The sequence below is a fragment of the Notechis scutatus genome, chromosome 3 (assembly GCF_049901735.1).
Source record: "Notechis scutatus isolate UNSWTSFEM ecotype Mainland chromosome 3, rNotScu1.2, whole genome shotgun sequence".
Classification (NCBI taxonomy): Eukaryota; Metazoa; Chordata; class Lepidosauria; order Squamata; family Elapidae; genus Notechis; species Notechis scutatus.
In genome coordinates, this window is record NC_142011.1 from 30852320 (window position 1) to 30871291 (window position 18972).

The 18972-nt window shown below is 39.6% G+C and overlaps 1 protein-coding gene across 3 annotated transcripts; it reads left to right on the forward strand.

The window, feature by feature from the left end:
* Positions 1-14111: 14111 nt before the first annotated feature.
* Positions 14112-17668, forward strand: LOC113421841 (uncharacterized). 3 transcript variants are annotated; one of them, XM_026682456.2, is made up of 3 exons: positions 14112-14207; positions 15733-16550; positions 16828-17668. In XM_026682456.2, the coding sequence occupies exons 2-3, from the start codon at positions 15752-15754 to the stop codon at positions 17421-17423; spliced, it is 1395 nt and encodes a 464-aa protein (XP_026538241.1). In that variant the 5' UTR covers positions 14112-14207; positions 15733-15751; the 3' UTR covers positions 17424-17668. The 3 variants fall into 3 exon arrangements, with proteins under 3 accessions (XP_026538241.1, XP_087815503.1, XP_087815502.1); XM_087959377.1 differs by lacking the exon at positions 14112-14207 and adding an exon at positions 14252-14804; XM_087959376.1 differs by lacking the exon at positions 14112-14207 and having other exon boundaries at positions 15193-16550.
* The last annotated feature ends 1304 nt before the right edge of the window (positions 17669-18972 follow it).

The following is an 18972-nucleotide window of genomic DNA, read 5'->3' on the forward strand; positions in this document are numbered from 1 at the left end:
CAGCTCTGCATCCCCACTTCTGCTTCGTCTCTCTTCACTGTTGACACTGCCTCCCAGGCCCAACAACAATCCATGGAGAACCTGGCAGTCTTACTATGTCACTCGATATATTATGAGATGAAGTTGCTGGTAATACCTAGTCGACTAGAAAATCCAATCTTTAGTAACTCCCCGCGGGTATAGACTAGTTTTTTCCACTCACTCCATTATAACATCAGGAGCTCAAAGCCTCAGTATTTACGTGTGCCACCATCTTGTATGGAACTTTCAACAGAATGAAACCACCAAACAACTTACAGGACTACCTCACGAGTACAAATTAATATCATCTTTAAGATTACTGCACTAGTTACCAGTAAGCTTCTGGGTTCAATCAAATTGCTGATTATTGTTATTATAAGGCCTTATATAGTATGACACCAGGACACATCAGGCAGTGCCTTGCAAAAATTGACGCGGTTGATCGCCAACCTTTTGGAACTCAGGGACCACCAAACTCATAATTTTAAATCCCTCAGACCAGAGACCCTGGGAAAATCCAAAAAAAACTCTGCAGGAAAATTCCCCATCCCATTTTCTTACTGATTGATCATTCTTTATTTGGGATCGCAGGATACCATCTCCAGCTCCGTTCTCAGGGGGAGAGAGAGAGAGAGAGAGACTTGTGGCTTCATGCAAGGAAAGCAGTAGAAGCAGCAGAAGTCTTTTTTTCTCTCCCCCAAACTCCGCCAGAAATGAGTCTTTGTGAGACTTGTCACACTGGCACAGCCTCTCAGAGCAGGATGCTTTGCAGGGTCCTAAAGACTCATTTTTGGCAGTTTGGGGGAGAGAAAGAAAGCCTTTTGCTGCTTTCCTTGAGTGCAGCCAAAAGCAGAAGAAAGAAGCAGAAAGCCCGGTGGCCAGGCAAGGTGTGTGGGGTGCGTGGGGCAAGTTCCCCCCCTCCACCCTTTCCCCCTCCTCTCACTACCTGGTGTTGTTCGCAATGCAAGCAACACAAGCCTTGTGTTCCCATGGGCCATGTGGGCAGCGCAGCCTTGTGTTCCCGCACAGCCTGGATTGATTGCTTTGGGGGGTGACATTTCTCTATGGACCACCAAAACTTTCTCGTGGACCACCAGTGGTCCCCAGCCCCCTGGTTGATGACCACTGGTTTAGAACATCCTCTCCCAGATGAATATTTAGTTCCTTCATCCCTTGCCTTTTGCAAAACATTTAAGACTGCTTTTTTCCAGAACTGTTATGGTTTGGAATGATTTTATTTTTTAATTTTGATGTGATGGAATTTTGTTCTTTGCTGTAAACTATCCAGAAATTTCATGAAATGGAATGGGTAGGATGATGAAGAGATAGGGGGAGGGGAGGGGATGACAGGAGAGAAGAAGAGGAGGTAGGAAGGAGGAGGAGAAGTGGAGGAGAGGATGGATGGAGGAAGAGGGCAGGAGAGGGAGAGGGTGGGAGGGAGGGAGGGAGGGAGGGAGATAGAAAAAAATAGCCAATAGTTTTGAAAAACATAATCTAGCATATTGTATTATGCAAAATTCCCACCCTCTAGTCTAATCCATGGGTCAAATATAGTCCTTCAGGTGTTCCCTTTTCTCATTTAAGGCATAAGATGAATGGCTTCTATTTTTCAAAGTCTGATACTCTCTTCAAACCCCATCCTCTTGTGTTATTCCCTGGTTCATCCTGCAAACAGAGAAAGATAGTTCTTTAAATCAGCTGCAGAGGTAGGACTGTTTGTTATTCTGAACATGACAAAGGAAGCCCTCTTCCAAGATAAGCCTGGATAAATTGACTCTATACAAAAAATGGATTACCTTCCCTGCCCAAAAGGAATATGGAGCAGTCCCTTTGAACAAGATTGCTAAAATGCAATTGCCAGTAGGGTTTCCCCTTTGCGATGCCCTCACCCAGTGCTTCCTAAAGCAGGACAAATTACCCAAAATTGGCTAAAAGTAATTTTTCTTTGGATAATAACACATGGACCCATTACCCAACACAACTGGGGTATTTAAGTTGACTTAAAGATTGCCACATGTACTAAGATATATTCAAAAAATCTTCCAAAGTATTCCTGTTAAGAAAAAGCATTAATGAAATTACCAAAGGTAATTTATTGAAATGACATAAAGATCATTCAATGATATTGTTTTTATAATACAGGTAGTCCTTGAGTTACATTAACATTCAGCAACCACTTGAAGTTATGATGGCACTAAAGGAAGGGACTTATGACCAGTCCTCAAAGTTTGATCAGACTTCCTGATAAGCAGTTTTGGGTAATGCAGGAAAATATTTGGGAAGCCCTGCCTTAACCTCTTAAAGTATCAGATCACTTTGAAGCATCAGGAGGAAAAATTCGATTCTCCAACTGTTTTCTAGAGCTGCCTTTTTGACATTACTAAATGTGCAATTTCAGCCACTTCTCTGCATATGATTTAAAACATGAGTGCAAAATATCATATGGAAAAAGTCTAATGTGCAATTGATGCAGCAATCTGTGCACACGAATCTGACCTGCCCTAGAGTGGCTTCAGCTCTATTTATTCACTGAATATGATCAGCCCTTAAAGCATTTATCAGACTCTGCCACTTTGGTTTAAGAAGGAGAGTGATGCATTTTCTAAAGGTCTCTTAGAATAAATGCTAGGTTTTCATAGACAATTCACTTGGTTTTCTCCTTGATATGTTTACAGTATATTCTTCTTTACAAATGGAAGAAATATTTTTATTGAAGGAATAGTGGGAAGAAAATTCTCAACCTAAAGTGGAACAATTTAAGAGAAATTGCATTTTTATTTTACCGAATGTACAAACCAGCCCATATTTTATATCAGAGGTATACTCTAATGTGTTACACTGAGCTGCCAGAATACACTTATAAAGCAGGGTTAATAAATCTTTGAGTTTAGAACTATTATGCACTTCCAAAGACCCTTTTGTCAGGGGTGGGATTCAAATTTCTTAACAACCGGTTCTGTGGGCATGGCCTAATTTGTGGGTGTTGCTTGGTGGTCATGTGACTGGCTGGGCGTGACTTGTATGTAAATATTGTAAATATATATGTAAAGATTGAATTTTTTATTTTTAAAAAAGAGCAACTTTTACCCAAAATCAGGCAAAGCAGGCAGGCAGATTGAGCTGCTTGCAGCATCACAGCTTCACTCCCAGATCTACCTTTCTGCAATCTGCTTCCTGAATCTGCACTGAAAAATAGAAGCTTCAGTCCTAAGGAAGGTTCATCTCTGCCCTCAGGCCACTTCTCCCTCCCCCAACCCCTTGAATACCACCCTTGACTGGGCCTCAGGGAAACCTCCTGGGTGGGGTGGGTGGGGAGGGGAGGGGCCAGACAGTGGTGTGATTTGCCGGTTCTCCGAACTGCGCAGAATCGTAACAACCGGTTCTATAGAACTGGTCGGAACTGGTAGAATCCCACCCCTACCTTTTGTGTGCCTCCCTTCCATATAATTGATACTTCACTAATGTTTGCTTCCCTTTCCTAAATATCATTCCCACTGTCGATAATTCAGTGCCCATCAGTAACATTACATTGTCTTCTGTTATATCATTAGAAAATAATAGCCAAACATAAGCTTGGTGACAATGTGATCACAATTTCTCATACTGAAATAAGGAAACATCAGGTAAGTCTTGGTTTATCAGTTCTCTGTGCCATTGCATTCAAAATCAGCCTTGTTCACACACACCTTTATTTTATTTTTATTTTCTTTAATTTGCTTGGAAGAAAAAGGATAATTTTCCTAGTTATAGAACCTGGAAAACATCAAAAGATAAATTATCTTATCCATTTCTATATTATTTATTTTCCTGTCTTCATCAGGAGAGCAAATTATTACGATTTTATTCATTGTGCAGTATATTTAACAAGATAAGCTATGTTATATGAACAACTATTAAATCAAGCCCAGAGAGAGAGAGACCTCATTTTTATGTTCATGATCATACAGTTAAATTATTTGGTATTGGTTTTAGTATGAACAATAAACCCTTTAACCTGACAAGCACCACCTCTATTACATGATGCTTTTATTACTAGGTATCTAATATTAGTACACAATAAGGAAAACAATATCTACTTAAACTAGATGATTTCCAGATATTTTAGAATAGTATTTCCAAATGGGCTAGGAGCTCTGAAAATAGTGTAACTGTCAGGATTCCGGCATTACCCCCATTTAAATCATGAGTCTCAAGCCAAACTTCCAAAACTTAAAAAGGATTTATTGAGAGTTAAACTGTCTGGCACTGCCTGGGTATAGCTGACTCTGAGACACATAATTCATTGTCACCCTTGACCCTGGTTTTCCCCCACCCCTTGGGTGTATCGTAATTCATATTCTCCAATGGGACACATCCATAGCATCATCAAGAGTCATCAGTCATGCTCTTCAATTAGAATTTTGCATGGCAGAAACTTCAGTCACCTAGTTACTATCTTTGAAATCATTTATGGAATGTGGTTTTGGTTTGCAAGCTGTTGCACTGCTTCCCCCTCCCTTTCTGTTGGCAACACTAAAAAGACCATAGAAATATTTTATGAGTTGACAGTAACACATGTTTCTCAACCTTAGCAACTTTAAGAGGTCTGGACTTCAACTCCCAGAATTCCCCAGCCAGCACAACAGGAACCACCTGCAGTGCTTCTGGGAGCTACCACTGGACTTTGTACGAAAGGTTGTTAAGCTTTTAGATATATTAATTTAAAAATGGCATTGCTGATAATTATTGGGTAGATTAGAAATATAATAAATAAATAGCTATGATAGCTTTATTCAAGTAACTTTAATTTTGATTGATTATGTGCCATCGAGACAGTGTCAACATATATTTTCTCCAGGACGATCTGTCCTTAACTTGGTCCTTCAGGTGTTCCAAAATGTACTCAACACTGCTGTCATCTAGTCACTCCAACTTGCTTTTGGTTGTTCTCAATTACACTTTCCTTCCAAATTTCCCATTGATACAGACTTCTCCAGACAGCTAAGCCTTCACATACAATTCCAAAGTATGGTAATTTGAGCCTGGTCACCAACTCAAAACTTTCAGTTGAAGTATTTGATGATACATTTGTTTGTTCTTAGCTCTCCATGGTGTACTCAGGACCAAAGTTCTAACACCAAAGTTCAAAAGCATCAATACTCTATTCTGCTTCTTCAAAGTCCAATTTTCACATCCACCGAGTGTCAAAAGGAAAACCACTGCTTGCACTATTCTGTTCTTTGTAGGTCTAGATGCATACCAGCTTCTGAGAATCTTCTCCAAAGCTTTTATTGCTACTCTACAAAGTCTAGCCTGCAGCATATTTCTTGACTACTGATTTCTTTCCTTTTGATACTCAACCCTAAAAGGAAAAAAATTCTACCACTTCAGTATCTTCACTCTCAATTCTAAGCCTGGTTGCTGTACCTGTTATCATTAGTGCTTTATATTTAATCTTACTTCTATTTTTTTCATTATACTCCTTCACTTTCATTATTAGAGCTTGCAGATCATTTGCATTTTCAGCCATCAGTCATCTGATAGAGCAACTATGGCATCAACATAGTTCAGATTATTGATGTGTCTTCCATCAATTTTAAAATTTGCAAAATATTGCTTTTCTGTGATGTGGTAGAAAGACTCACATTTCCTGTTTAATGTATATATGGTGTAGTGATTTGGACATTTTTTTCTCATTAAATTAAAAGGCTTTAGCTTCGATGGGAAATCATATTTAACATGGTAGAATTTTCAAACTTTTAGAAAATGCTATATTTTCTCTTAGACTTACAATTCTGCTGTTTTTTAAAATACATTTTAATATAATCTCCTGCTCCCAAAGGGACTATAATGGAATTGATATGTTTAATTTAAATTATGATAGCAATAGCAATGGCACTTAGACTTATATACCACTTCACAGTGCTTTAAGCAGTTTACAGAGTCAGCATATTGTCCGCAACAATCTGGGTCCTCATTTTACCAACTTCAGAAGGATGGGAGGCTGAGTCAACCTTGAGCAGAGGAGAATCGAACTGCTGGCAGCCAGCAGTCAGCAGAAGTAGCCTGCAGTACTGCATTCTAACCACTGTGCCACAACGGCTCACATGATGCTAACTTGGGGGTGCAAAGGTATCTTTGAAAAATAACATATTTATGTATGCAAGTGTGGTAGAGTACTAGCAAGAAAAACTTTTCCATTCTTATAGCAAACAGGGTTTTTTAAATTAAAAAAGTAACCACGTCTACTGAAAATGGTGTAATAGTACCCCTTCATCTATATCTGTTGTGGCCTGCCAGAGGCCAGTGGAGCTGGCAGCAGATTCAGACAGTAAGGAGGTCGGGGAGGAACATGGGCCAGTCCTGGAGTCTGGGGAAGTCTCTGACTCTGCATGAGAAGCAGAGATGAGGCCAGGGGCGTCTGACGGTTATCAGCTGTCTTCGGAGTCAGACATCAGTGAGGCAGAAGATCAACTGGAGCCTGTTCCCAGTGTGCGCATGAGCAGAGCTGCAAGAAGAAGGGAACAGCTAAGGAACAAGGGTCAACTTGGGAGTAAAGCCACAGGTGGATGGTGAATGGATCCTCCCAGAGGGAATAAAAAAGGAGCGAAAGGGGAGTGGGGTTTTTGCAGGAGACAATTAGTTCATTTGGGTGAAGATCTGTTCCTGCATTCTTGCCAAGTATTGTCTGCTACAGTATGGCATCTGAAAGATATTGGCCTGGCAACTCTCCAATCTTGATAAAGGTCTGTAATTGTGAAATATCTTAAAAGACTGTTAGCCAGGATTTTGCTGGAGAGGAATTCACTGTAAACTAAATAAAAGGGGTTTATCGGGACAAGGAGTCGGCTTTGTGCTGTTGTGGAAGCCTAAATCAGAACAATATCCCCCAATCACATGTCATAGTCTAACACTCTTTGAAAGTCTGTTCTGACTAATCCTACAGATAGTTAATTGCAGAACTTTAATGTGCATAGACATATTTGTAAAGTGTAAGTTTTTCATATTACACAAATGTTACTTTATATATTATTTATTTATTTATTTTGTGGCATTTTTATTGTGTGAATGTTTTGTTTTATAATTTTAGAACTGTAAGCCAGCCAGAGTCACTTGGTTGAGTTGGGCAGCTATAGAAAATGAATGAATGAATGAATGAATGAATGAATGAATGACTACCTCCTAAACCACAGCACCTAAACAACCTGAATGGTCAGTTGCTCGATCTGCAGAACCTTGCCCCCACCCTGCATCCTCAATTCTTTATTGTCTGGGCTTTAACTGAAGGAGATCATGAAGAAGAAAAGTGACTTTATACATCTCTAGCTCCTTCTCCTCAAATGAATTTCATGAATACTTACCGTGAGACATCTGCATTAGTTGTCAGTGTATTTCAAAGTTTGCTTCAAGGTGTTATTTCTGACTAATATAGTCCTAACTGAATTTAACACAAAGATTTCAGCAATATATTTTGATCTTCTGTAATCTGGTTTCTTCAAATGTTATGGAATACTATCACTCCTAGAATTGCCAGCTTGCATAAAGATCAATACAATTGGGGGACTCTGACAACTCATGTTCATTTGTCATGTCTCAATATGCCATCTTATCTAGTTTAATTTGAGTCAATCATAACTCTAGGACATGTTTTAAAATCTGGAGAGGTTTTCTTCAATTTGGATCCCTCCAAATGTATTATGACTAAGGCTTCCTAGGTATTCCCAGAAGCCGTGGTAGCCTAGTGGTTAGAATGCAGTATTGCAGGCTAACTCTGCCCACTCCAGGAGTTCGATCCTGACTGGCTCATTGTTGACTCAGCCTTCCATCTTTCTGAGGGCGGTAAAATGAGAACCCAGATTGTTGGGACAATATGCTAACTCTGTACATTGCTTAGAGCAGCAGCCTCCAACCTTTTGGGCACCAGGGACCAGTTCTATGGAGAGAGGTGTTTCCGTGGACCAGAGGGGTTGTGATTTCATGTGTTGCCTGCATACTGCAGATGGGTTTTCTTTTTTTTTTCATGGATCGGGGGTTGGGGATCCCTGGCTTAAAGAGTGTTATAAAATACTATGAAGCAGTATATAAGTCTAGGTGCTATTGCTATTGCTATTATGACCATAGGTTGGCATGGAATTCTCTGAGGTATAGTCCCAAAACATCTGGAGAGCATCAAAATAGAGAAGGCTACTCTCTGGAGCATGTAAATAGTGATTTTAAGTGCTTAATTTATATACCACATTTCAGAGAACTTCAGTGCAAGGCCGTTTTGATGTACAATTAATTACCAGTGCAATTTTTTTTCAAGGTGACTTGCATTCCAGCATTTCACTTTTTAATATCTTAAGAATTGGCTCCAATTTCATTATGGAACAAAATGGAACACTTGCTTTGTATAGTGAGTTTTAAGAATTAAGATTTCCATATCTCTAAAATGTTTCTTTACAAAAAAAAGTAAGTTATGCTGACATTTTTATTTATGTTTCAGAACAAAAGTTTAGTTGGCTATAGTCTGGGCAAATAAGATATTATTCATGCAGTATAGATTAAGATTTCACTTCAAAATATATATTAACATTATTTTTCAAATGTATATAATATGTATGCTATATAGCAATGGTTCTCAATTTATGGTCAGCAAACTCTGTGGGAAGGGATGCTGTCATGGGGGTACACAAAGACTTGAAAAAATGTTATGATTTAAATCTTCAGTTAAGTCTTCGGGATCCGTGGCCATGGTCTGTGGCCACAAAAGGGGTCCATGGGGAAGAAAAAGTTGAGAACCACTGCTATACAGCATACATTTACATCCAAACATCTAAACCAATACAGTACGATGAATTTCTTAGCATAAATAAATAAATAAAATTGGTACATATTTACATGTGGGAAAAAAGGCAGTATTTCTGAAAAAAGTACCACAGTGATCTTAAATGATTTAGGCAAATTACAACTAGTATCATTTCAAATAAGTATTATTTTATGTGAGCTTAATATTTTTATAAACATTGCATTCATTTTTAAAAACATTCTGCCTAATAAATAGGAAAGATTTTTTAATCTATTTATCTTTTTTAATCAATTAAGTTTTGCTTCTCCAAATATGAATATATTCATCTCCAAATATGAATATATATGCAAACTATTACTCTATAAGCGGAAATTGGAAAATATCCATTTATCTGTTTTCCACCCTCCCTCAAATATCTCATAGATTTTCATTCCTTCCTGCTAGAGATAAACATTTGCAGCAGGAGATCTTTAACAATGGGGAAATGTGCACATATCTTTAGCCCAAGTTACATATACTGTAGTTCCAGCTTATACTATTTACACACATGGACTTAATGGCCTAATACCAGCAATACTGAATAATAGCAATAGCAATAACCATTAGACTTATATACCATTTCACAGTGCTTTACAGCCCTCTCTCAGTGATTTACAGAGTCAACATATTGCCTCCAATAATCTGAGTCCTCATTTTACCTACCTTGGAAGGAGGGAAGGCTGAGCCAACCTTGAGCCGGTGAAGATCAAACTCTATTAGTCAGCAGAATTAGCATGCATTACTGCATCCAACCACTGTGCCACTCCATTACTACAACAGCATTAATACAAATAAAATTAAACTTCCAGATATTCACAAGCAATTTAAGCCTCGTGCCACTCATTACTACCAATGGAGTCAAGGATTGTTAATGCATTTGGCCATCCACATTCAACATACTATTGCTAATAACATTTTAAAAGGAAATGATGAATTCAACAACATGGATAATTACATCACATATCTGTGATTTCTCTGAACATTTGTGGTGCAATGGCCCACAAAAGGCTTAAATATTAAGATTATATTTTAAAATATATTTTATTTGTTACTACTGTTTGCACAGCATATCTAATATACCTGTTCTGTCCTAGGCTTCTCCAAAAAGCACTAATCAGACTCTTTGTCCTGACCAAACACCTTTTATTAAATGAATGTGAATTTCTTGCATTCACATTCAGCCAATGGCCTGGCAAACAGTCTTTCAAGGGTATAATTAGGAGCTCAAACCTTATCTGGAAAGCTGCCTGGTAAATATTTCCAAACACGGTGCTTACAGGAAGGGCTTAGCACAGAGTCTCTAGGATACACAGACAGATCTTCACAATGATTGAACGAACAAATTGTTTCCTACAAAAGCCCCCTCCTCTTTTGATCCTCTTTTAATCCTGATGGAAGGGGCTATTCATTGTCCACCTGTGGCCTTACTCCCACGTCAACCCTGAGTTCGTAATTGTTCTTTCCTTTTGGCAGCTCTGCGCATGTGCAGGCTGGGAACCGGTTCCAGCTGCTCCCCCACCTCACAGCTGTCCAAGCCCAAAGGCAGCTGATGACTGCCAGCCTGCCCTGGTCCCATCTCTGCCTCTGATGCAGATCCCTCATCCGAGTCTTCCTCAGCCTCCAGGACTGGCCCAGGTTCCTCCCCAACCTCCTCACTGTCTGACTCTGCTGCCAGCCTCTGACCGGCCAACCTTTGCTTTGCAATAGATCCTTCCTTCATTACTTACAGATCCCATGTGACCTAAACATTAGCAAACACACTAGTTTTTATATGTAAACGTTTGAAGAAATATTCTGAAGACACCAAAAGTCTCCTGTCACCAAACAAAACCCTTTTACAGGGGCTTCTGATAACAACCAAAAGAAGAGGCCATGCATCAGGTTCTCATGGATCAGAATGGAGACTTAAAGATACAACAAATGCCAAAAAAAACCCATGCCTCTCATAACCTGTCAACATCTCAAAAGGCAATTATTAAGTTTCCTTGCTAAGTCAATTGAAATATAAGCCTACTTCAGAGATATTGCAGATTCAGTTCCAGATTCTTGCAATAGATATTGAAATAAAGTGAATCACACGAATTTTTTTGTTTTCTAGAGTATATAAAGGTTATGTTTATGTTATACTGTACTCTATTAAATATGCAATAGCATTATGTCTTAGAAAATGTATATTCCTTAATTAAAAATACTTTATTGCTAAAAATGGTAATCATCATCTGAATCTTTAGCCAGTTGTAACATTTGTCTGACCAATTAAAGACAACAAAATCAGTGGTTGTTTTTCCCTTTCACCTTGTGGAAGGGAAACACCACTAGAAGTATATATCATATACTATCCTTCACTTATTAAAGATGTTAAGGGCAGCAGTGATATGGCACTAGAATGAACCCAGAGCGGGGCAATTTATGTTTGCATAATTCTCTGCCAAGTCAAGGACTGAGGGTCAATGAATGGTAATGTAATAATGTATCATTGTATTGAAATATCTTTTTTTTTTTTTCCTTCCGTTTAGCAGTGCCTGAAAAGTTGCTGCAGTTTTCTTGGCAAGATATCAGAAGTTGTTTGCCATTGTCTCCTTCCAGGGGTGAGCTTCCAATTTTTTTAGCAAGGGGCTCTCTGCCCTAATGACTGGCTGGGTGGGCATGGCTAGGTGGTCATGTGATTGGGTGGGTGTGGCCAACTTGACATTGCTTCTCTGCCCTAATCACCTAAAAAAAGATATATACGAAAAAGTTGTTTATTATTTTGTGCATTTAATACTTAAATAAAAGACTGGATAAAACCAGGCTTAATGGCAGTGGCTATGAGAGGGATCTTAGAGTCTTAGTGGAGTTTCTGGTGAGTTACATGATTCTTATTATTTGGGAATTAATCCCCTCAGAGGCAAGTGCTGAGTGGATTGTTTAACTAGCTTGCAACACTTTTATGAGGTGTGAAATGCTCTTGGCTGAATGCCCAGAAGTTCAATTAAGCCTATTAAGAACTTTCCCTTGCTGCTTGTCTTTTTGAGGCTATTGGGAGCTCTCCGAGCCCTGCAAAATCTTAGCTGGGGGCTCTCCCGACCCCTGTGAGCCCCCAGCAGCCCACCCCTGCCTTCTCCTTAGGGCTGAGAGAAAGTGACTGACCCCAAGTCACCAGATGTCTTTGAGTCGTAGGCAGGACTAGAATTCAGTCTCCCAGTTTCTAGCAAACTGGCTCTCCACTAAAAAGATATGTTGTACCATAACTGAGAAGATGAAGCAAAAGACATTTAAAATTAAAAATCCGGAAAAGCCCATAAACTACAGTCAATCTGTATTTGCCTGGTCCTCTCCTTTTTCTTTCATTAAGTAGTACTCCAGGTCATTTTTAATTTTTTGAGTGCACATTTGTATTAAACTAGGAAGGGAAAAAGGAAAGGGGCATCTTTATTTGCAGTACCCCTTCTAAAGAATATGGTTGTGTTCACATAAATGACAAGAGGCTGATATCACACAAAAATCTTTTTTGGCTTAAAACAGAAGCCCAATATACTCAAAGAAACCTTAGATTTCCTTTTTTTTCCCTCTTGCTCCAAGCCCAAATCTGTTAATTCCTTTTAGTGTACCTGGATCAGTGTTTCTCAACATCTGGCTGGGGAATTCTGAGTGTTGAAGTTCACATATCTTAAAAGCTGTTGGGATTGACAAACATCCACACAGAGAGAGAGAGGGAGGGAGAGGGAGGGGGATTTTGTATCAACTTGACTCTTCTGTGCAAAACCCACTCAAGAAATGGAGAAGAGGGAGTCAAGCTATTCTCCAAAGCACCTGAGGGCGGGACAAGGAGCAATGGATGGAATCCAATCAAGGAGAGAAACAGCTTAGAACTGAGGAGAAATTTCCTGACAGTGAGAACAATTAATCAGTGGAAAAACTTGCCACTAGAAGTTGTGAATGCTCCAACACTGGAAGTTTTTAAGAAGAGATTGGATAACCATTTGTCTGATGGGTATAAGATTTCCTGCCTAGGAAGGGGGTTGGACTAGAAGACCCTTCCAACTCTGTTATTCTATTCTATTCTGTTCTGTTATGTTCTGTTATGTTCTGTTCTATATAATGGTCACAACGTGGGCACTGTGGCTTGAGTAAACCCTGCTTAAGCAAACCAGGAGTTAACTGATATCCAAGTCTGACATTTTATCCCAGAGAAGAAGGGGGAATAAGGGGCAACCTCATGTCGCTGGAGTGACAAGAGGATGGGACAAGCAATCCAGACCAGACCAGCATTCCGGGGACAACTGCGCGCGGACCTTCGCGCTTGGCCACTCCCCTAAAGTGGCCGGAGGTCTGGCGGTCACATGGGTCAAGGTTTATTTATTTATTTATTTATTTATTTATTTATTTATTTATTTATTTATTTATTTATGTCAATTGCTTACAAGATAATAGGTATAAGTAAAAACATAGTTATGAATACATGGATACATATAAGAAAAATTTAAAAAAATAAAAGAAACAATAGGACAGGGACGGTAGGCACGTTGGTGCGCTTATGCACCTACAGACCTCTCAGGAAAGGGGTTGGGTCAATAGTAGACAGTCTAAGGTTAAAGGTTTTTGGGTTTGGGGAAGAAACCACAGAGTCGGGTAGAGGATTTCAGATATTGACCACTCTGTTGCTGAAGTCGTATTTTCTGCAATCAAGTTTGGTGCGATTAACCTTGAGTTTGTCTCTATTGTTTGCTCTTGTATTGTTGTGGTTGAAGCTGAAGTATTCGTTGACAGGTAGGACATTGCAATGTATGGTGGATTGAACGCGAGCGCTGCCCGCTTGAAGACCTTTAAAGTTCAGCTCCCTTTCCGCGGGAATTTCTGCTTCGCCGCCAGAAATGCCTAACTTTGCAAAGTAAAAGAGAGAGAGAGAGAGAGAGAGAGAGAGAGAGAGGAGGAGGAGGGAAGCTTTCTGTTATCTGTTTGAACCTCGCCTTCTGTTGCACTTTATTTTCCTTTTTTTGCAATAACCACTGCAAGCCTTAAAAACCCTCCATCTCGGGAGACCCGCTTGCAGCGACAGAGGATTTACCCTTCAGTCACCTGAGCCCGACCTGCCTATTTTCTTTCGCAATTTTATCTTTTGTAAGTGCCCCCCCTTTTTTTCTTTTTTTAAAGCCTTTCTCCCCCTCCCGCCCTTCCTCGTTCTCCGTCCTTTGATTCGAAGGCCCGCCTGTCCGTCAGCAGCTTGACTTTTTGCCTTTCCCCACCTTCCTGATGATGGAGGGTTGGCGCCCCGCCTTCTTCCTCTGCTTTTGTCCAGCCTTTTGGAAGGAGGCTCCGATTGGGTCGATGACGTGCTTGTCCTGCCGCAGGTCCAATCGCAGCAGGCTTGGTTGCCAACGAGCGAGCCGGGAACTTGCAAGTAAGTGCGCGACCGTAAAGAAGGGGGAGCGCAGTAGCTTTTAGGGAGAGCCGGGGTGGAGGGTCGGTTGATTCGTGGGAACGCGCCCTGGCTTTCATAGCTCTGGGAGAGCAGCCAGGATTGGCTCCGAAAGTGCGGGAGAGAATCACCAGGAGGACTTGCTGGAAATGGAGGGGATTGGGGAGAGGGCGGGTGTACCCCAGAGTTGATGTTTCTAAAATATATTTTCCAAACACGTGCAGGAACCCCAGATTTAATGGCCCCGTGGGACAGAGGAAAAGGCTTGTCATCACGGACCCAGCCTGGGAAGCTAACGGTTATAGGCTGGGTGGTTTTATCAAGAGTGCCTGCCATCCTCTGCATCTCCTTCAGAAGCAGGGCTTTGAAAGGAAGAGATTTGGGTTCCTGATCCCTTTGCTTTTCGGATTTTTGCCATGCACGATTTGCAAACCTCCCAACTTCTACTTAAGGAAATTCCCATCTAGATTGGTGGGAACCAGCATGGAAGTAACCAGGGTTACCAAGGGAACTCAAATAATTATAGACTAGCTTGCTGAAGCTTGTGTCAGCTCCATTCAACATAGTCCCTTTGACTAGGTAATGGGAAAATAACTGGGGAGCACCAGTTTATAGAAAAGCATATTGGACAAAAGCAGGTTTTTTTTTGTGTATGCATCTGCTCTCTGTCTATCTATCTGTTTCATATTCATACACACCATCATGCCAAAGAGAGCAAAATAATTTGATACAACAGGCCTAGTTCTTTTTTTAATGTATGGATGGAAAATTTGAGTCCCCAACTCAAACTTTTAAAATGTAGGATTACTTGTGGATTGTCTATATTATATCAAGCCTCACACGCAGGCATTTAATTAGTTGTGTTTTGAGGCAGTTGTTTTTTCAGGGTTTATTATCTTGTTAATTATCTACATTAATTTATGTCTTTTTAAAATTCAGATGCCTGCGAGGACAAATGGTATGGTCATGTGGTGGATCTAATAACTGCTGAATCTAATAACTGAACTCAAACAATTTACATGAAGATAAAATTGCAGTGATTGCAATGGCAGTCCTAAGCATATTGACTTGGAAGAATAACTTACTTGATTTAAGAATAACTTTTGAATTATATACAATATCAAGGATAAATACTATGTGAATACAATTCTCTTATAAAGTCAAATTGCATTACTGTATTTCTCTTTCAGTTCAGGAAAGGGCTTCAGGCTTATTCATAGTTACTCCCAACTGTTGAATTGTAGATTTTTAATGTGTGTAATTCTCTTTGGATTCAAGTAATGAATACGCTATAGAAGCTAACTCCATAGAGCACAAAATTATTCTTCTATTAAATGTGATGTGTATACTAAAATTTCTGAGTGTGCATTTCTTTGAAAGCAGCATATTAAACATATAAAGTAGTATTGTGTTTATACAATTGGGCCTACCAAACAAGGAACCCCAGAATAATTGGTAAAATTTGTTGTATTTGTAGAATGTTAATGTTTGGCTTCCCTTTTGACAGCAAGGACATAAAGAAGAGAATGGCTGGTGACTATGATTTCTTAAAAAGTCTGCAGAATAACTTGCAAGAACTGAACCACCTCCGGGCAAAATACTTAACATCAAGGAAAAGTCTATCGTCTGTTGAGATTAAATCGTTGTTTTGTGATCAACAGCAATTGCCAGGGGAGAATATGAACATCCAGTCATTTGCTCCTAGGAAGAGTATTCGCCATCGTAATCCATATTGGCCTGATGAAGAAATACGGACCTTCATTGAGATCTGGGGTGATGACCAAGTCCAAGTCTCACTGGCCACCAACTTTCGCAATGAGGCACAGTATGAGTGGATCTCTGATAGGATGCGAGAATATGGCTATGACCGGGATATGAAGCAGTGTCGCTTGCGTGCCAAGGAGCTTCGGCGAGGATACAAGGCAATTGTTTGTGGAAATAACTCTTCTGTGAGCGGTCAACGTGCCTTGCCATTTTACGATTCCTTGAACAGTTTCCTGTGCATGCACAAAGGTCTTGTAGTGTCCAAAGTTTCTCTATCTATAGATAGGAGGAATCGTGAAGTCCAAAAACTGAGCTTGGAGCAAGAAAAAAATGAAAAGCTAAGTGTTGTCTTGGTTTCTGATGATGATGAAGCATCCATCCCAGAACCTACAGATGACTCCAATGGCTATTTTCAAGATGCACAGATGGATTCCGAACCTGTAAATGCCCAGTCTCCATGTGAAGAATGGGAAGCGCATGGAGAAGATGGCCTTCTTGCGGGAGATGTGGCTTCACCTAGTTTCCCTAATACAAGAGGAGATGGTCATTCCATCAGTTCAGGTAAACATTAGGAGTTAGCACCAAGATGGCTAAATTAGGGGAAGCTGTGCTTATTTTTTTTAAAGTGGGTAGGGAAACATCATCATTTAACATTGCATCAAATTCACTGACCTAAGTGCACAAGCTTTGATAATGGCTTACTTATTGAAGTGTTTGCACCTGTTCAGAGGTTGTTTTTTTTCCTAATTTGACTTGCCCCAAGATTAAATGTTACTGAATTCTAAATGTGGGTTGTGTTTGATCACTTGATGACTTCTGTTCCTTTCTTTCAATGTAGGCCCATCCGGCACTTTTTCCAGGGCATCCCTGGTTGATGCTGACAGAATAAGCAACAACCACTGGAATAGGAAACAGCGGAAACAAACTCAAACTACTTCAGACATAGTAGATGCCATTTCCCAAGTGGGTGACAGACTAGTAAATGCTCTGTCTGATTTGCACTCAAAACATAGTGAAACCTCTGAACGTGCACAGAGTAGAGCATGTGATTCCCATAAGGAGGAATTTACCCTACTTGCCAATCATGTAAATCAGGCTGCTCAAAACGTGGACAAACTGATTGCTCTCATAGAGATGTCTACCAGGCGGATAGCAGATGCCATGGACAGACAGACAGTTGCCTTGGAGAATCTGGCACAGTTGTTTGCTGCAAAAGCACCATTAATTTCAGTGCCCTTGGCATCCCAGGAGCCGTCTGTGATGGTGTCTTCTCCCAGAATTTGTGTATCAGTCCCATCACCCCCAGCAGAATTATACAATAATGTGAACACTTTAACAGGAAATTGCACTTCTAATCAGAAAGCACAAGATTTGCCTGCTGAAGACTGTCAACCAGTGGCAAAGAAAATAAAAGCAGAAGACGACTTAATATAATTTGTTCAAAAATCCTCAGATGTTCTGTTCTTCTCTCATAAGATGAACAGTCGTCCTTATTCGTTCATTTTTCCAAAGACAGTTGGGGGTGAAAATCAGGAAAATGAATGGTATAAGAAATATAGCTCATTTATTTTTTTAATAAAAAGATTTGTAGCTAGAGCAATATATTTGGAGATGAATTTATGTATAGTTTGGAAGGATGAATGCTGCCCATTGTGATAAAATTGTACAGTTCATTGGCATTCCATTTTGTAGTTTGATTTCTGTTCTGCTGCTTAAGTATGCAACAGGTTCCTGTCCTGTACACACTTACTTGGGCATAAGATATGTAAGTTTTATTTCAGATTGTGATTGTGGTCAGCATATTGGCTTTGGACCTAAAGAACATAGCACGGCCATGAACATATGATGGTTTTTAGCAGATTCTACTGAGACACATTTTTTTAAATCTCTAGATGGGTAATACAAATTGCTTACATCATTTAGTGATTCAAAGATAAACCATTTTTAAAAAGTTGTGAATCATGCATATTTTCACTGGCATAGAAGATAAGAGTGGAGAACTCTGTGTGTGTGTGTGTGATATAAATCCTATTATTAAATCAATAAGATATGCTACTACTATTATGCTATTTTTCTCTCCCTAATTTCACTGAAGCCATGTGCCAGGTAAATCAATTGGCAGCACAAAATTTTCTCCCATTTTTTTACATACAGTATAATTTTCAATATAATTGTGCTGCTTTTGCAAGATTGCAAGCCAAGCTCCTCAAAGTGATGTTCATGCCTCTTGTACTTAGAAGCTGAAATTAAGCCAAATGCATTGGGAAAGGAAGCATAGGAAAATTCTCACTTAGACCCACCTCACTATAATCCCACAAGTTCTGTGCGATTGAAATTCTTGTCCTGTTTTAAAGATGAGAAAACACAGTCTCATTAATTGTTGGACACCAGTTCCCATTAGCAGCAGCCACCACATGCTATGGCAGGGCTGTTGAGAGATAGGTTCAAAAGCGTTTGAGGAACCAGCTAACTTTCTCACCTCTAGACTGAATTCAGCATTTGTTTCTAATAGCAGCAAGCGAGGTATCTTGGGCAAATCACTAGGAATGACAAACATCTGACTTCTGCGGTGGATATAAAAAATCTATACACCCCTGTTAAAATGACAGGTTTTTGAGATGTAAAAAAAGTCAGACCAAGATAAATAACTTGAGAATTTTTTTGACCTTTAATATAACATATAAGCTGTACAATTCAATTCAAAAGCAAACAAATCTTTTAGGGGGGAAATAATAAAAACGAACAATGACGTGATTGCATAAGTGCGTAAATCTGTGAGTGTGCAGACTTTTCATAGTGCTGCTTCATCTATTGCAGAGCCTCTTCACAGAACCTAATTGTGATTAAGTGAAATAAGTAAATGTAATCTATCATCCTTTAGATAAGGGAGCCATGATTAGTACATTAATCTTGTGATTAATATAGGATAGGTAAGCATGTTCTTTTAAAATATTTCGGGTTATACCCACTGTCTTTTACTTTA